This window comes from Oculina patagonica, chromosome 9, assembly GCF_052425735.1.
Source record: "Oculina patagonica isolate OP01 chromosome 9, crgOcupat, whole genome shotgun sequence".
In the NCBI taxonomy this organism is placed as follows: domain Eukaryota; kingdom Metazoa; phylum Cnidaria; class Anthozoa; order Scleractinia; family Oculinidae; genus Oculina; species Oculina patagonica.
In genome coordinates, this window is record NC_135766.1 from 5,433,704 (window position 1) to 5,453,791 (window position 20,088).

Consider the following 20,088-nt stretch of genomic DNA (forward strand, 5'->3'; position numbering starts at 1 on the left):
GGGGGGGGGGGGGGGGGAAGGGTTACCCAAAAAAGTTTTATACGAGGAGGCTCCCTTTTATATACCATTTTAACAGAAATTTAACCCCTTTCGTATACCTTTTACAGAAAAAAGGTACCTCTTTCATAAACCTGAAAGACTTGGCATAGACACGACGTTTTCTTGTCATTTTTAAGTAGCGCTTAAGGTCGCGGGGGACACCTTAGACTCATCATGATCATGACTAATACACCACACGAGTACTACGAGTAACATACGGGTAACATACGAGTAACACACGGAACATACGGGTACATACGGGTACATACAGATAACATACGAGTAACATACGGATACATACGAGTAACATACGGATACATACGGGTGCATACCAGTTCCTATTTCATTTAACGTTATTTTATCTTATTTTTCATTTTTATTTTATGCTCACCCACCTCCCTTCCGCTTAACAAGGTTGCGTGACGAGCCCAAAGGACAAAACGTGTTGCTGGATTTCACTGTCACGCAACGAAAAAGTATGACACATACTAGTAAAAAAGTCAAGAATTTGAAATGTTATAAGATCAATAGTTCATCTTGTTTGAATTCACTTACATACGAGTGCCAGACGTCAAAGCAATACGTATCTACCAGCCAAGCCGACTTAAGTGAAAATATAAAAAGTGACAGGCCAAACACGGCTCCCTGAAATATTGATCTTTTTTACTTTATCATGGCGTGACAGTGAAAACCAGCAATGCTCTTTGTCCTTTGGGCTCGTCACGCAATCTTTTTTTTTGGAGGGGGAGAGCGATGGAGAAACGGGTAACATCATGACCAATATTTGATTTTTCGATTATTGTTTTTTCACTTGTATGCTACCTGTATGTAACCGTAAGTAACCGTATGTTTTGTTTGGTTTACTTGTGTTGCATAAAATAAAATTAAAAAAATAAAATAAAATAAAATAAAGTGAAATGAAGTAGGAACTGGTATGCACCCGTTTGTGTCCTTATGTTACTGGTATGTTACGGGTAAGATCGTATGTAAGTGAATTTAAGAAGACGAGCTATTGATCTTATAACATTTCAAATTCTTGACTTTTTTACCAGTATGTGTCATACTTTTTCGTTGCGTGACAGTGAAATCCAGCAACACGTTTTGTCCTTTGGGCTCGTCGCGCAACCTTGTTAAGCGGAAGGGGGGTGGGGGAGCATAAAATAAAAATGAAAAATAAGATAAAATAACGTTAAATGAAATAGGAACTGGTATGCACCCGTATTTATCCGTATGTTACTCGTATGTATCCGTATGTTACTCGTATGTATCCGTATGTTACTCGTATGTTACCTGTATGTACCCGTATGTTCCGTGTGTTACTCGTATGTTACCCGTATGTTACTCGTAGTACTCGTGTGGTGTATTAGTCATGATCTTTATTTAAAGCGTATGCACGAAGTACAACGACTGACATCGACAACTTTACGAGATATTTATGACTGGACAAAAATATGGGCGCGTGCGCGTGATTTGTAAAAAAATTCCTGTTTCTTTGATATTTTAACCAATTTAAAACAAGACTTAGCGATATACGTTCATATAGACTGTAGAAAGTCGTTGACCTTTTTTTACTTAAATTTGAATATTTCTGCAGCTCAGAGTAATCACAAAAATATTCGGCAAAAACAATCGTGTCCTTTTTAAAAACTCATTGTTCTCACCATAAAAGCGTGGAATATAATTACCATAATTACATCTCTCCTTGGCAAAATGATCGTATTTACGTCGGGACACCTTCGGAAATCTCAAAGTTTGGACTTTTCCGACAATTTTGTGGCAGAGAATACAGCACGGATACAGCACTTCATGACTTGCCACTGCAGATGAGTAAACTATGAATACCGTAGTGTGTCATAACAGAAGCGGAATTTTAAACGAGCGCTTTTAGAAAGAGGTGGAAGACATTGAATTCAAATTTGCGCACTTAAACCGCCATAACTTGCTGGCAAACTTTAAATTAAAAAAATCCGCTTCTGTTATGACACTCTTGAGGTATTGACTGATTAGTTTTTGACAAGATCACAGTGTACTGTCTCCTAATCATTCCACAAACTCTGCCACAAAATCATGTTTTTCCCAATTTGGCACTTACGAGGCTATAACATCGCCGTTAAATGCAATCTACCAAATAAAAGATGACATTCAAAATCTTTCATCGTTTCTTTATGTCTCTGTAAAATTTGAGCTTAATCACACCCATAACAGCTGAGAAATAAGCATTTTAAAAGATGCAGTTCAAGCAAAATTTCCCTTCATGAATTTATTCATGCTGTAGGTATCCCCCGCGACCTTAATAAATTAAAAACATACAGCCATAAATTGCAACTGTTTGGAATATTTTAATTAAATGCCCTTTTGAAAGTCTAAATGGCAGATTTCCATAGCCTTTCGTATATCGAAACTTGTGAAATCCCCACCCTTTTATATATCTGACGCCTGAAAAAGGTACCCCTTTTCGGGCGGAGCCTCCCCCGTATAGGCCATTCTATATTCCATTCTAAACGCGGCGATATAAAGATAACCACGCGGAGATTTGAGAGACTCTCCCATTTTAAAATTTTCTTGGCTTTCAACGTCTTTTCTTGGAGAAGATACTGTGCCTTCATCTTCCCAGCAGGGTAATCCGATAATTGCCCCGAAATCTAGCTTGTCGTCTAAAGCCGCCCTCTTTGTTTTTTCTTTGCAGGCAAGGTTACCTGATTGAAAACTCGCACCCTTTGCTGGGCGGAAAATTTTTTACTTTCTTTATTTCAATTTGTTTTGAATTTTACTTTTATTTTATTCAGTAGCCCTCATGCCGATTTATTCATCCGATATTTATTTATTCTTACGCGCTGTCACACTCGCGCGCGGCCATTTTCGCTGATTTTCCATTTACAATTCGCCGGTAAATTCTCAATGGTATTGTACAAACCAATTAGACTACGTTTATCCATGGTCTACACTCGTATAGATCATAGAAATGACGCAATAAAATGTAAAATGGTGTGTAGACCATGGGAAAATGTGGTTGATTGGTTAAATGATTTTATTAACATTTTATGATGACGCCACGATTGAGTCCCTTTGCTGAGTGACATGAAGCTAGACGGACACTTTTAAAAAAAAAATATATAAAGTTTAATGAACATATAAACGGTAGTAGATAACACTTGTCAACGTACAATGGTCTATTAACAAGAAAGAATATATTTTTATATTACAGTAAGGAAAAAAAAACAAGGGTTCCCCTTATTTTCTTCTGAGTACTATCCCAGTGGGTGCTTCCTCGTCTTGGAGTGGGTGGAACTTCTATATGAAAGAGAAGGGGATGCTCATCGTCTCACTTAGGGCAAAATAACGGATTTTGATCTCAATTACAGGGTGTTGAAGGCAGAACACCAATATTTTTAACCGTCAAGGTCTCGTTTAGGGTTTGCACGTGAAGAAATAAAAATACGCCGTGATACTGTGTTGGCGGTCTAAATGATCAAGAAAGGAAAATGAGAAAAAGAAAGGGGAAAAAAGGCTTAATTTAATCTTAATTTATCTTATTTTCTCTTTGTTTAGGGGTCTCTTTCATATGGGAGTCCCTCCCCCTCGGCTTCTCATAAGGAATACTTGTTGTGGTTTTGATACCTCTATAATGCGTGGTTTTGATTCCGTAACATTTTCACTACGAAATCGAGTTTCAAAGTTCCCGTTTCGATCTCACCTTTGCTCTGTCATCAAACCATAGGTAAGTAAGAAAGGTAATACTTGTATGTTATACAGTATTAATATAATTCACTTGTTTCCAATATTATATTATTAGTAATACTTGATTAGAGTGGTCAGTCACAAGCCGGACTGTCCCAAAGATGCTCGCACTTTTTTTTAAATACCGTAAGGATTCGATTTAGCGCCCGGGGCGCTTATTTACTTTTGGTACCTCAAGGGAGGGCGCCTATTCCAGACAGGGCGCTTATTCGGGACAGGGCGCTTATTTCATTTTTTGAGAAACAACCAAATGTTCAAAACAAAACTTAAATAAATATTAAAATAACTAACAATAACAGAACCTGTAACAGTAGCAAAGTGTTGAAAGTTCAGTTACTTTTAAAAGAATTGTTCATTTTAGCAGTAAATATATACCTGTACAGTACGGTGAATGTTCATGAGTTTATCTATTCAACATCAATGACTTCAGTAGGGACATTTATCCACAATAGGAGCGCTTATTAGAATAGGGGCGCTTGTAAGAATGGGGACGCTTATTAGAATGGGGGCGCTTATTAGAATGGGGGCGCTTATTAGAATAGGGGCGCTTATTGACAAAAACACATTCGAAGGGGGGCGCTTATTCGGAAGGGGGCGCTTATTGGAAGGAGGGCGCTAAATCGAATCATTACGGTATATGCTCAAAAGTTGCTCCAAAATCCAAAAAGTTGCTCTCAAGTTTCTCTAAAATATCCTAAACGTTGCTTTTGAAGAGGAAAAATCTCCAGATATATGCACAATTTCCCTTTGAAGGTAAGATTTATAAGCATTTTCTTGCAATTTAACTGCAACAGAAATATCTAGCTAACATTAAAAGGCCAATACAACAATCGTGAAGATACCGTTGACGTCATGTTTGCTGACGAGTTTTTAATGCTGAATGATCCGAAAGTTGAAGCATCTTCTGAACTTTCTCGGAAATCTTCGGCAAATTTCGTTAATCTTCGGAGAAATTCGAAAAATGCTCGGAAACATTCGTATGGCCTTCGGAAAATCTTCGGAAATCTTCGGTCTTGAAACTGCAAAAAAGTTGCTCGAAAGTTGTTCGAAAGATGAAAGGTTGCCCAAAAGCTGCCGAACATCTTTGGGACAGCCCTAGTCACGAGTACGTTTTCATTAGCTAAATCGGGAGCTTGCTTAGCGCAAACGGCACTACATGTACACTGTCACCCCTGCACTGTGCGACTTGAACACCCTTGATAAATGTGTAATAAATGTAGGCTCGCCAATGATACCTTGAAAATTTAACCTGCGGGCGTGTTTATGCCCTAGTTAACTACTTTTTGAGCCCTTTTCATAATTACTGTGTCTGCTCTGGTATGGTAACATTTACCAGGAGCCCATTACATTTTTACTAAATGTGGCCCGGGGCGAAGCAACCAATCAGATTCGATAACTTCCATATATCAACTAGCCCTAAACAACGAAGCAGATTAGGTCCATTCCGTGCCTTGTTGACAATCACATAATTTTGTGCAATTGATAATTCAATGCCATTAGATGAATTGTTCCCTAGATTAAAAGACTGTAAAATAGTCCATATTTTAGCAGGGGTTCATTGGGCGAAATGCCACTCCCGAAAGGGTTCTAGGACGAGCGCAGGCTCGAAAAGAAAAGAAAAAAAATGGACTGTTTTGCATTCACGATTTGGGATAAATCAGCACAAGCAAATTTTTCAAAGGCTAACCACGAGCCCGTAAGGTGAGTGCAATTTGTAGTCTTTGAAAAATTTACGAGTGCTACCCAGAGTATTCTCACTGGCAATTGATGAGCAAAGAGGAAAGGTGAGCTCGCCAAAAGTAGAGTATAAAGGTCTATAAAGCAAGCGGCCTTACTGCCGAACGGTTTCAGTATTGAAACAACGTTAGAAAAACTAACGTCAGCTTAACTTTTTTGTCTTGTCAGCGTCAAATCACAAAACAGTTTTTAACAGAACGTGAGCTCATCCACTTAAATGGTACTTAAATTGGAATAAGCTTGACAAATGAATCGACATACGAATACAAGGTAAAGAAAGAAACAAAAACAAAGGCAATGTACTTCTTTCTGCCTTCGACAGCATCAACAGAAGCTTCAAAATTAGCCCAAAATTTCGGTTTGGCTTTGCATGTCCTCTTGTATCCAGCCTCTTCATCGGGGACTGCTGTTTCGCTGTCATCGTCGGTGCACGAAGATCCGGAGTTTTCTTTCGGTTGTTCGTTAGAGATTGTTATCACCACGTCTGAATATTGAAGAAAACAAGTAAAATTGATGATGATGATGATGATGATGATGATGATGATGATGATGATGATGATGATGATGATGAGAAGTGTGAGGATGACGATGATGATGGTGATGGATGATGACAGTGGTGGTGGATAAGGATAAAGATGATGATGCATTAATGACGACGATAATAGGAATGACGATGACGATTGTGGTGTGGTGGTGGTGATGATGATGATAAGGATGAGGAAGAACATGAGAAGTAGGAGGAGGAGGAGGAGGAGGAAATGATGATGATGATGATGATGATGATGATGATGATGATGATGATTAGGATGATGATGATAGTTTGTTTCCGATCGTCAAAGCTTTAGAATAAAAAAAACAATGTAAAAAAACTGATACTCAAAACAACGAAGAAAAACAGCAAGAAGAAAGAAGTTTTTTTTTTTTTGCATGATTTGTGTTCTTACCTTCAAGTCCATTTACGTTGCTATTGCGTGCTTCCTCCAAAACCGTCGGGTCTTTGATTTTGAAAGCTTCCTTAACGATGCGTCCCAATTCTCGTAAAGGCGGTTCAACCTCTTGACGTAACTCTACAACAAAAATTCCGATTAATTAGAATATTTCCTTTTTTCGACGTTTTTTGCTTGTTTACAAGCAAAAATAAGGAGAATAGCAGTTATGTGGGTATAAATCTGGAACCGGAAGGAATCACATTCTTGTTAACTCTCAAGGGACTGTTTTAATTTCTCAAGTGAATACTTTCCGCTGTGGGTGATCAAAGCGCGTGACTTGTAAAGTGCCACTCTACAGTTGTGCTTTAGCACTTCCGTTCTTGTAGAAAAAACGTGACTTGGCAAATTACAAACGTTATATAACAATCAAAAACGTGAGTAGAACAAATCTTACGTCACATAACCAATTAAGAATGTAAGGGGTTCAGCGCTCGAAGGTAGCGATTAAAACGATTAGGAACGCAATTTGTACTGGTACAAGTCTTTAGGCGCTAATATTAATTTAACCTAAAACGATTAACAACGCAAATTTGTACTGGAACAAGTCTTTCACACACTAAAACGTTGCTAATAGTTAACCAAAGGGAACTCATTTCGTGACAATTGATTATTTCTGCTGAGTTGCACAATTTAGAATTGCAACATCATTAAATGTGTTAAGTGATATTTACAAGTGTTTTTGTAGCCTGTTGTGAAATTACTTCCGGTGGAAGCAATAAACGCTTAAACCTTTTTGCTTCTGTTCAGAAGTTAATGCATCGCCATTATAAAAAAAAACAGCAACTGTTTTACTGGAAATGTAGTCGTTAGAAATGGCATGTGTAGCCGCAAGGTAAAGAATAACGCGAGGAGAAGCGGCTTTTGGTAATATCCAAACGAAAATTTACTTCTCAATGTGGGGTTAAGATTGCGTGACGAGACAAAAGATAACTCTGTCGTGCGTAACCTTTATCGGGAACCCTGCATTAAGCCGAGTAGAAATCTTTCTAACTCGAAAGGAAACAACTATAAGTTAACCATTTTTGAGTTATTTTTTCAAAAATAGCTCTTAGTCGGCATGATGTTCCCGTGTAATCATTCAGTCAGTCAGTCAGTGGGTCAGTGAAGTATGTTTGTTTGTCACACCAATCAGATTTCAGGTACTATCAGAACCAATCAAATTGTAGTTTATAAGGGGAAAGCAATCTGACACATTTGTAGTGAGCGATTTCGTTCGAAGATTTTAGATTTGTAGGAGGCGGAATTGGTGAGTTGTGAATTAACCCTGGATTAAAAACGTTTTTCGTAACGCTCCCCTACTTACAACGCACACGCCGTGAGCAAAAGGCCCAACACTAACTTGTTATTCTTCTTATTCGAGCGTACGTTTGGAGAGGCTAGCTTTCCTGACCGTAGTAAAAATTACATATAACATTTGCACAATGTAGATTTGAAGAATAATGTTGTCGTTACTTTTGCCGTCCGCTTTGCGAAGTTCGTTGGGAAATTAAGTTTGTTACGAGGTTGCGAGTTCGCGAATCAAATTGTGAGCTTCGATACAAAGTTCCCAACTTCGGCCCGAATTTATTAAAACCTTCTGTAATTATGTTATCAAAAAGGGCTTTGCTACGCTAAACTGTTGGAAACAAATGTCATAAAAATGAAAAACGTTTATGTTCCGCGAGCGGTAAACATCTCTCGAACAAATTAGTCTTCCCTGTCGCGTCGCGTCGGCTTCGATTAAAATCAATTTTATATATGGGTAAACCATCCAGTTTCATCCGGTTTACAAACGCAGAAGACTTGAAATTGAAGACAGTGAAGATTATGCCTTACAGAAATCGTTAAATATGTGTTTTCATACAGAAAAGTTAAAATTTGACCAAATTTCTACATGCATAAAATTTATTTATCGGCAAATCACTTGCGTGATCGCTGATGCGAAACGTTGTCTTGCACTTCAAGCTACTTGAACCTTCCTTGACCAGTTCTAAAATCATCTAGTTCAGAAATCGCTGACTTTCGAGCAACATGTCTTGTTTCTCCTCTACCAAACTTGAAAAGTTCAGTCGGGCCGAAGTTAGGAACTTTGTATCGAAGTTCGCAATTATATTCGCAAAACTCGCAACGTAATTGACAACTTCATAACAAAGTTTCCAATTTCCCAACAAACTTCGCAAAGCGGGCGGCAAAAGTAAACTATAAAAATCAACTGTAAAACATCTCGTTCAAACATTTAATGAACCGGTACAAGTATTAACTTTGCTGTTAAAAGCAACTACGATCGATAGCAAAAACAGACTAAGAGCGTGCCATTCCGTGACAATTTGATAACTCAATTAGTTCTTGTTTGTTGAATAGAATTTACGTTGTGAATGAACGAAAATCTTTGTTGAACAGTTCTGACAGGAAACAATTACTCCAGGTGTAGTGCGCTTTAAAGAACTTTCCCGAAGAAAGTGGTTTTTGATTTGATTCGTTTATTACTTCGTTTATTATAGTACTTTTCGTTCAATGTCTATATGGAGACGTGGCTTTTTTCTAGAAAAACAAGGGTATCGTGTTACGTTCGTTTTAAAAAACAAAGGTGTCATGTTACAAAAGTGAGAAAAACAACAATATCATGTTACAGTGTTTGGCAAAAAGCCAAAAGTATTCCGTAACAAACAAAAGAAAGGAAATTGTTACTAGAAAGCTAGCAACAAAATAACCGCTTTAAACAGAATAAGAACGTGCCATTTTGTGACATTTTAATAATTGAATTAGTTTTTGTTTTTTCAATTAAATGATGAAAATTTACGTATTGAATAAAACAGTTCTGATGTATCAAAATGCACGTGAAAATTATTTTGTTTGCAAGCAAATTTTGTGCAAAAAGTGACTCCGTGGGCCGCCATACACAAATAGCTCAACCCATGGCATAAAACATCCCAACAGGACAATCACCCAGTTTCACCCCAAGCCACCCCATAAATTGAAAAAATAACTCCTGCACGCTTAGCGTGCCTATGTTTAACCAAGCCAAAGTATATGAGTCACAAAGCACCCAGCCGTCGCGACTGACAAATACAGCATTTCCTCCGCGAAAATAAAAAAAATGCTTGAACTGAAAGACGTTTGAATTCTGTCCATGATATGTTCGAACAACAATGCCCAGGATAAACCTTCTACTCATACTAACTTCATGCAAAAAAAGTTGATATCTCGAAGAGATCTTTGATCTTAAAAAGTATTCACTTCAGTTGTATGACAAGTTCTTTGTGTATTAAGAAAATTGAACTCTAAGTTTTTTTTCCCACTCAAATCCGGTACCCTGTCGTTTTGCGTGTCAATTTAGTCCTTTTTGTTTTCAATTCCTTCCATCATTCTTCCCAGGGTCTTCAAACGGCTTCAATCACTATAAGATCCTAAGAAGCCATAGAAGCGTGAGTTGAAAGTAATTTCTTTTACCAGAAAAACGACTTAAACTATCGTTACATAGGTCGATCCTGTACAAACCCTAAAGATTTTTCTTTGGAAAGAACGAATACGTAGAGGTCAGGCTTCAAGATAACTGTTGTATCAAGGGGCCGTTCAGAGTGAGTTTCCGCTTCGTTGAAGCTAAAAGACTACCTTATCGTAAGCGAATCAGTCTTGAATTTATGAATGCTCTGTGCAACCCGAGATCCACGCACAACCTAATTTCTTCAACCCCTTACCCTCAAACCCTACCAACACAAAAACAGTTTGGATGCAGGGGACCACGCAACGAAGAAAAAACTGCTTGGCTTCTCTGCTGCCGGATCTCTTGTTCAAGAAATGCTCGTACCAGACGTCACTCTAAGTGCTTATAAAACCAAATCAGGAGCCCATGGGCTCCTGACCAAATTGATTGCAAGGCTGGTACAACGGCAGGAGGGCAAGATTTATTGGCCAATATTTCAACTAGCAGAGCTAGTCTTCTTCAGGGCCAGTACTATAATACAAGGAAAATAACGGCTCTAAAATTTGAATTTGGATAATATAGTGTGAGTTAATGTTTAACTAATACAGGCTATATAAAGATATACGGTGACAAGATATATAATAATAATAATAATAAAATTGAAAAAAACAAAAATAATGAAATTGTCAATGCTCATTTCTACGGTTAATACCATTAGGCGCAAGTGTTTGGCCTCTGTGTATCAGGTAGGCCTCTCTAGCCTTTCTGCGGGATGCATTATTTGTCGGTTGGAGTTCCAAAGGAATGAGTGTCATGTCTTGGATAGAGTGATCAGGTAGATTAAAATGCATAGGTACTGCTGCTGAAGCGTTAGCGTGTCTGGGATTGTTCGTGGCTTGTCTATGTTCAGCGAATCTTTGACGGATACTACGTTTAGTTTCCCCTATGTATTGTTTCTTACATTTGTTACATTCTATCATATAAGTTAAGTTTGAAGATTTACAAGTTATGCGATGCTTGATTTCTCGCACTTCTCCCGTGTTGTTGAAAGTGTATGTTCTTCTGCCATTTTCAATGTGGGGGCAGGTGAGACATCCGTGTTTCGAGTTGCAGCGGAAGGTGCCATGAGGTTGACTAGGTTGGTTGAGTGGGGCGTTTACTGGCTGCTTGAGTTTCGCGCGAACTAATTGGTCACGAAGGTTAGGTGATCGCCGGTAAGCTACAACAGGTGGTTCTTTGTAGATTTCGTGTAAGCGTTCTGTGGAATGGAGAATGGGCTGTTTCTTTCGCAAGATTTTGTTGATGTTAGGTAAGGCTGGGTTATAAGTGAGGATAAATGGAACTCGGCTAGGTTCCTTGATTTCATGAAGGTGTTCTTTTAAAGTGTCTTCTCTGGGAATTAGTTTAGCTCTTGATATTTGGCTTTTTACGAACCGGTTTTTATATCCTCGTTTTGTGAGGTAGGTTTGTAGCTCTTTAGATCGGCACTCGAAGAATTCGTCTTTGGAGCAAATACGGCGTAGGCGGAGAGCGAGGCTGTAGGGTATTGATTTTTTGGTGTGGTACGGGTGACTTGAGGAGTAAAGCAAGTACTGGTGTTTATCAGTAGGCTTGCAATGAAGGTCAGTTTCTATTTTACCATTCTCCAGATGGATATTTACGTCTTGATGTTTTGGACACATGGAAACGAAAAGCTCGATGATTTCATTGCCTACCTTAACGGCATCCATCCCACTATAAAATTCACAAGCGAACGTTCAACCACCTCTATTCCTTTCTTAGACGTAAATATCCATCTGGAGAATGGTAAAATAGAAACTGACCTTCATTGCAAGCCTACTGATAAACACCAGTACTTGCTTTACTCCTCAAGTCACCCGTACCACACCAAAAAATCAATACCCTACAGCCTCACTCTCCGCCTACGCCGTATTTGCTCCAAAGACGAATTCTTCGAGTGCCGATCTAAAGAGCTACAAACCTACCTCACAAAACGAGGATATAAAAACCGGTTCGTAAAAAGCCAAATATCAAGAGCTAAACTAATTCCCAGAGAAGACACTTTAAAAGAACACCTTCATGAAATCAAGGAACCTAGCCGAGTTCCATTTATCCTCACTTATAACCCAGCCTTACCTAACATCAACAAAATCTTGCGAAAGAAACAGCCCATTCTCCATTCCACAGAACGCTTACACGAAATCTACAAAGAACCACCTGTTGTAGCTTACCGGCGATCACCTAACCTTCGTGACCAATTAGTTCGCGCGAAACTCAAGCAGCCAGTAAACGCCCCACTCAACCAACCTAGTCAACCTCATGGCACCTTCCGCTGCAACTCGAAACACGGATGTCTCACCTGCCCCCACATTGAAAATGGCAGAAGAACATACACTTTCAACAACACGGGAGTAGTGCGAGAAATCAAGCATCGCATAACTTGTAAATCTTCAAACTTAACTTATATGATAGAATGTAACAAATGTAAGAAACAATACATAGGGGAAACTAAACGTAGTATCCGTGAAAGATTCGCTGAACATAGACAAGCCACGAACAATCCCAGACACGCTAACGCTTCAGCAGCAGTACCTACGCATTTTAATCTACCTGATCACTCTATCCAAGACATGACACTCATTCCTTTGGAACTCCAACCGACAAATAATGCATCCCGCAGAAAGGCTAGAGAGGCCTACCTGATACACAGAGGCCAAACACTTGCGCCTAATGGTATTAACCGTAGAAATGAACATTGACAATTTCATTATTTTTGTTTTTTTCAATTTTATTATTACAGTCGAAGCTCTCATAAGCGGACACCCTCGGGAAGCGAAAAAAGTGTCCGCAACTGGAGCTGGCCGCTTACGAGAATGGTTCTTGTAATCGGCCACTAGAGGTGTAGGGGATAGATGGCCGCTTACGGGAGCTTGCCCAGCTAACATAATGGTAATATGCATGTTGGTGGTGTTTCGAAATGTAACTGGACGTGGATGACGACCAAACAAACACTAAAATATCACGGGTACTGTAATTACAGTAAAAAATCATTGTGACGAACGGCGATGTGAAGTTGATTGATTAATACAAGATACACGAGGTTTTTTAATTTTCTTTGCGGTGTCCGCTTACGGGAGCTTAAAAACAAAGAAAAAGTCTAAGTCGTAATCTCGGAAAGTGTCCGCGGCCGCTTACGGGAATGTCCGCTTACGAGAATGTAAAAATATAGAGTTTGTATGGGAGTAAAAACGGGGTTTCTAACAAGGTGGCCGTAAGTAGAGCTGTCCGCTTACAAGAGTGTCCGTTAAGAGAGCTTCGACTGTATTATTATTATTATATATCTTGTCACCGTATATCTTTATATAGCCTGTATTAGTTAAACATTAACTCACACTATATTATCCAAATTCAAATTTTAGAGCCGTTATTTTCCTTGTATTATAGTACTGGCCCTGAAGAAGACTAGCTCTGCTAGTTGAAATATTGGCCAATAAATCTTGCCCTCCTGCCGTTGTACCAGCCTTGCAATCAATTTGGTTTATTTCCTACCAACACCCCTGGAATATGTTCATGACAGCCTTACCCTCTACACGCCTTTTGAATATCTTTCCACGCCTGTTCACCTCTTTTTTGATGTCTTCCTTCAACTTGCATTCCAGTGAACGTTTAAATGTGTGGAATAATTGCCAGTTGGTGATTTTCAGCGTCAGGTGAGGCCATTGAACCTGGCTAAGGGCTGTTTCGTTTTCTGGATAAGGATAAGTAAAGAATTTCAAATTGGGCGAACTTCACTAAACGTCCCAATGGCCGTTTTCACGCTAGAGACGGACAAATCATCTCGACGGACAAGTCGTCTTAGTGTGAAAACGGGCAGGACACGATTGTGGACGTACAGTCGTCTGAATTTGTTCGTCGATTTGGCCGTCTGGAAAACCATTTTTCAAGGACGACGTGGTCGTCTAGACGAACAAATCGTCAGACGACTTGTCCGTCTAGACAATTTGTCCGTGTTCTAGTGTGAACCGAACTGTAGTACACTGGGAACGACTCAGCAGGATTACTATCACTGCATGTTTTAGAGTGCTAGAAAACACTAATATAGACGTGTGCTCTGCAAAAACATATTAACCGGTAGGGAATCAAAGCGGGCTTATTTTTCCCAGGCCTCTTGAGAGGGACGATCGCCCTTATTATTTTCGAACCGAGCTACAACCAGTTTCAAAATAGTTGTAACCCTTTCACAGAAACCCAAAACGTGCACATAATCGAAAAAAAAACAAAAAACGTGGATGCTGAACATCCCATTGAATGTAATGCCCACAGCCTAACAACATGGGCAAAGGAGAACTGGGGTGATGCAAGGCATCAAGGCATGTAAAATTATCCTCTATAAATGCAGTCTCGACTCTTTTTGAAACTCCTTGTTGATTTTGTTCGTATTGCAGTTAAACCGTTTGCCCATAACAGAGTCACCCGACATATGGTATCCATAGCTACTTCTGATCAGTGTGTATGTAACACAGTGACATTCATAATTGCGTGACGTTAGTTTACATCAATACCAGTTAAACCAGTTTGGAACAGCATGGCGGGTTCCTGTTTACTTCCTGTTGTTCCGTTTCTATGACGTCAGCTTACTAAACAAGCGTATCCATTCCCATATTTGGAAATCGCCATTGCATTACATCATGGGATCGATTTTCTTAAAGCATGCGTAGTTCGTCCCTAGATATTTTAAGGCATTGCGTCATTAAAGTATACCTTCAGGAATAAAGAGGACCGGCGAAAGAGCTTCATCGATTTCCTTCTCCTTCGCATGCACTTCTTCGCAAACTGAAAGATTGAAAGAAAAGAAAGCAATGCGTGTTAGGGCCTCACGGCTTTAAGCGCCAACAGGCGCAAAGAGGCCTTATGGAAATAAGCGCTAAATCTTTTAATTTTGATCTAGTTCGTATTAAACCCCGGGATTTAACTAAGAAGATATATAAAAGACATAGATTGCATTGCTGTATACGTTACATTGTAATAAAGATAAAGACATAAAATATTATATAAACTGCCTTTTTGTCGTATTAAGGTACGACAAGTTTTTATAGCCGATTTACACCGGGTAACCTTTCGCGAAGTTGCGGCCCCTTTCTTGTAATGTCATGTAATAATCACCATAACTTTTTATTTATTTACCGGTACGTCTACGAGAATGAAATCCCCTGAAGTATAGCTTTGTTATCAGTTTAATATTAACATCGATCAATATATTTAAATAGCTCTGACTTCTGCCGTTAACTCTGAGTTAGTTTGACGCATTATGTAATGGTGCTGTTTAAACTTTTTTAACTCCCGAATTAAGTTAGCGTGTTTTAATTTCTCGATAACACTGCCGACTTCGTTTAAGGTTGTTTTTTATTTCATTATCATTTATTTATTGTTATTTGTAAGCCCTTTTACTTAAAATAATGGTCAGCTGACAGCAAACTCAGCTATACTTAGCACATTGCTATATATCTCGCCGTAGAGCCCAGACATCGAAATGATTAATTTACCGTCTAGCTCTAGCAAACATTTTAAATCTAAGTTAAAAGGCAACAAATTTCTGCAATTAGCGCCGAAATTTTAAAGATGCGGTCTTCTAACTCTCCGAAAAGCTAAATAAGTTTCAATTTCGCGGCACCCCTTAAATTCATTTTCATTGGTCCTTCGCGATCTAGCTCAATTCGATACGAACTGACGGATGTACAATTAAACTCACCACAACAATTGATATTGCCGTGAAAGAACTCAAAAAGTCCATTCCGTCCGCGAAACTTCTTCACTGAGTGTACAAAGTACCAGAAAGCATGCGGATCTTTCGTCGATATCATCGTCACCAACTCTGCCACCTTCAGTTCTGAGGTAGGAAAGAGTTTGTCGTTAGAAATTCTCTCGTAGTCGGCGAGATCGCAGATCTCAAAATTTCGGAGGTAGAGAAGAATTTTCTTCACGTCGTGGTCTCGTAGAGAACTCTGGAAGCGTAGTAGCTCTGTGTCGGGTCCACTGGTAATGAAGGTCTTGTATCGTGAAAAAGCTGGATGTTCAAGCTGCTCTGAAGAGTTTTTATACTCAAGGAAGCGAACACAGTGCTCCAGCTCAAAATGACGAGCTGGCCGCGAATAACATTCAGCCATGTTTGGAGTTTGCTGATCTTGTTTTGCTGAGGGGGAATAAAAGGTGAATTTGTCACAAAACTTTGCAAAAAACGTTGTTTTAGAACTGTACATGCAAGTACCTGTACAAGCGTACAATTGATGTTGTCTACGACCTTCCTTTGCAAGGGGTTCAAGAATATGTTTGCTGGTCGTTGACATATGTGTGCTTTTAATTCTCACGTTTGCATTGATTGAGCTGTTATCTGTGCAACCATGAAATAATCAATACAACTTGCTCCAATAGGAACTCAAGTTCCGGGTCACTTCCTTAAGCGGTTCAGGGGGGGACACTACTACATAGGTATCAGAGATAGCGTGCATCATAATATTGCACTTCAGATCCCTAGCAAGTGGATATGAACCCAATCGCAACACGTGCACCCCTAGGCTTTTTTCTTGCTATTGCAGATGTTTGCAAACTCTTGCTCATTTAGTACTAGAAAGCGCTGAGTGTAAAAACTTCCCAGGAGTTCTTCCCTTAAGCGCCGCTGTTGGACCTCCGGGCATTGGGGTTTGTTTACAAATCGGCTGATTTCATGACTAATCACTCGGAACTAAATATTTGTTTGACCGAAAGGTGCTTTTTAAATACGCGACAAATACCATAAAGTGTTATGTTCTCTGTGAACTGGAATAAAAATAGAAACCACAACCTCATTGCGTTGTGGTCTTGTGTGTGCGTAAACATCGAAGATTTATTTAAATATTTTTAACCTGGCTTTGTCTGGTTAGTGGGAAGACATTATTTAAAATAATAAGGGTAAGAAAGGCCTTATTAATACTTGTTCCGCGCTTATTGCATGTGAATGAGGGGCGAAAAACACGGAACGGAAGTAGAAAGCCTATACCGAAACAGCAATTCGCCCTTTCACCTAAAAGGGTCTCAAATTCAAAGAGAAAAAACCCACAAAGATGGACACAAAGATTGGCTGTGAGAGAGAAAGATCTAGAGTTAAGAATTTTGAAAGAAGTCTTTTTTTTTCTTTTTTTTTTTTAGATGATGTATCTAAGGAAATTTCTCAGGAAGCTACAATTAACGATCACCAAACGACATTTTACATACTGTTTAGACGTTTATTTCCTTATATTTCTCATTGTCATGCCAAGTTTGCACTTTCCATTCAAAACCGCTCTTTCTTAATGACCCAGCCCCTGGCATCTTTACAATTGTCTGTAAATTACGAACTAAAAATTTCGTGACGTACGCAAACCTGTTCATTGTTCACTTTTCTTTATGTAGCTAGGGGAACTTTTCAGGAAGTCACAAATAATGATTAGCAAGCAACATTTTAAATTTCTCTAAGTTAGATGTTTATTTCCATTATCATGCCACAGCACGTTAGAGGCACCACAGATTTCGAAAGCCTTTGATTGGTGGGTGGAGTGACAGTCAAAATCACACCACAACTAACGTGAACGGTAAACATGAGTGGTGTGACTTAAGAGTCTATGACGTCGAAGATGTCACGCCAGTCGCGCTTTGGTGACTCTGCAAAAGCGAAAGTGTTGCTATTGAATTTCGACTTCTTGAATAATTTCTTCCGCCTCGCTACACTCAACTGGTTGTACTGCCGAAAGAAACTCTTGTTTCTTTGGAATCTGAAAAAACTAGGCAAATGTTGATTCTATTACAGCTTAACTTTACTTTAATTTATTTCGTCAATATAACTAAAAGAAATCGAAATTTATTATTTTGCTTGAAGAGGTTGACTCTAGGCGATCAAAACACAAACACAATTAAAGTTGTATATTTAGCTTGCAAGTTCCCAAGACTGCCTCTGATTGGTGGACCCCATGGGCCGTCTAACCACCTCATATCAGCGGTTGAATGACTGATATGAGGTGATTAATAGAACAGATACATACTCGATACGCTTGTAACCATTGGGTGTTTATGTCAATGGTGTTGAAATACAGTCAATTCTCTCTTAACGCCTCTTTTAAACGGACGATGGTGTTGGTCCCGTCCCTGCCGTTTTTCAGTTATTTTACTGTAACTAAACTCCATATAAGACGGACACCTCTCTAAGACGGACAGTTGAAGCCGGTCCCGACGGTGTCCGTTCTTAAGAGAGTCGACTGACTATATTGCAATCAATAGATACTGTTTTAATTTCGCTTCTCTCCGCCGCTTTTCGGCGGAGAGAAGCGACGGCCGGAAATGCGTCTGCTCTCGCAGGCTAAACCAAGACAAGCCAAATAGTGGTTTTGGTCAACAAAAATCTAAGGGTTTGTTGTTTTTTTTCGTCAGTTTTTGTACTACGTTTAAAAGTTTAATACTGTTGTTTACTGTCAACTGCATAAATGCTAGATCGATGCTGGACAATTTCTTATGAAGAATTGTTATTGAGTGGAACTCAACCGTTTTCGTTTTGTTTTACATGTTGATTTTTGGTTTTAAACTGACTGACGCTGCGAACAGGCAGACCACCCTATGTGTTCGTGGTTAATTATTGTTGACATGAGACAAACAAAAAAATATTGAAATCTATGGGGGTAACTAATAAAGCTCTGGAAATCACATATCTAAACTTTACTTCGCTCTTAATATCTCAGTAGAGTTAAATGAAATGTTAGTCGACTCATTTGTAGTGATTTTTCGCCTGTGTGGACCGTTTTAAGCCTATTTGTTACTGAATAGCTTTCTTTTTTTTTTTTTTTTTGTTAATTTATTTATTTATTTCAAACATACAGACACTAGTTACAAATTACAAGTTACAAATTCACGAAAGCGCTACACCAGCAAAAGTTTACAAATTGTAGAATACATTACATTACGTTTCACGATATTACTTTTGATACACTACATTAACGTTCAACCTGTTTAAATTTGCACAAGTACAGCGACAACATTTTTTTTTGATTTAAGTAAAACAGCCCAAGTGCGAAAATATTTTGGAAGTGCTTTTTTTTCAGTCGCGATTTCTTTAAGAATTTCAAGTTTTCCATAAAGTAACAATAGAAAGCATTGGAAATCTAGGACATCTCCGCGCACGCTTGTGCAAAAAATACAGTATTTAGCTATAAGTAGACAATAATTGAGAGAGCTGAATAGCTTTCTGCCGAAGGCCGGTAACCCTCATAGTTCAATATTTTTTTTGTTCGTCCCATGTCAACAATAATTAACCACGAACACATAGGGTGGTCTGCCTGTGAGCTAAGAAAAAAAATCATGCCATAGCTCCCTAATAGACACCCCCACAATTAAATTTGGTTTAAACAAAAGCCAGGCTGCTGATTGGTTGATTGAGGGTCAGTAGGAAATCACACCACATCTGATCACTTGTGATCACGAGTGATGTGATGTTCAGGGCTGATGGCTTCAAACAAAGGCTGTGTCACACCAGTCACGCTGTGCTGATCACGGGCAGTTGGCATTGATTTTTCAAAAACGTTTACGAAGAGAGATAATTTATTTGAAAAAATTTAGATGTGACAGGTTTTTTTGTGGCTCTTGATGGGATAAAGGTATCTTATACTTTTTAAAAGCTAGTTTGTCCTAACTGTACCTTTGCATCTGCAAGCAAACAGATCCTTATCTTGTCTTCATGTACCACTTAATTCTCACAACAAACATAATAAGAAATGTATGAGGTCAGTATGGAGAATTCATATTTGGTCTTAGGTAATAAGGTCCTGATCTTAGTAATTACTTGGTACCTGAAGCCTGAAGCGTTCTCTACCACATTGCTTCATTCCGCCGCCAAAACTCTTTTCAACTGTCAAAGAGGAAACCATATCCTGACAATCTTTCTTTCTTGTGTGGCTTATTTTAGCGATGTTCGCGCCAAACGATTAATGATTTACTCTGATTGCAGCATTACTCCAGTATCAGTTTGCATTAAAATGTCCGCATGCAACGCGTCTTCAAGGCTGTCTCTGATTGGTGGATTGAGTCACCAGTCGGATCACACCACTTGGCTAGTCGCAGCACCGAGTGAGAGCATCGCTTAAGATATAATTTGAAAACAAATAGGAAGTTCTGCTCAGCGTTTAG

General features: G+C 39.0%; 1 protein-coding gene across 4 annotated transcripts; it reads right to left on the reverse strand.

Moving 5' to 3' along the window:
- Window positions 1–4,439: 4,439 nt before the first annotated feature.
- LOC144665283 (uncharacterized) lies at window positions 4,440–20,024 on the reverse strand. 4 transcript variants are annotated; one of them, XM_078526502.1, is made up of 6 exons: window positions 16,172–17,042; window positions 15,656–16,096; window positions 14,668–14,739; window positions 13,490–13,654; window positions 6,459–6,581; window positions 4,440–5,998 (listed from the first exon to the last, which is right to left on the reverse strand). In XM_078526502.1, exons 1-6 carry the CDS (start codon window positions 16,248–16,250, stop codon window positions 5,739–5,741), a joined length of 1,140 nt encoding a protein of 379 aa, XP_078382628.1. In that variant the 5' UTR covers window positions 16,251–17,042; the 3' UTR covers window positions 4,440–5,738. The 4 variants fall into 4 exon arrangements, with proteins under 4 accessions (XP_078382628.1, XP_078382630.1, XP_078382629.1 ...); XM_078526504.1 differs by lacking the exon at window positions 16,172–17,042 and adding an exon at window positions 19,752–20,024 and having other exon boundaries at window positions 4,474–5,998; XM_078526503.1 differs by lacking the exon at window positions 16,172–17,042 and adding an exon at window positions 19,601–19,722 and having other exon boundaries at window positions 4,474–5,998.
- Between the last annotated feature and the right edge of the window lie 64 nt (window positions 20,025–20,088).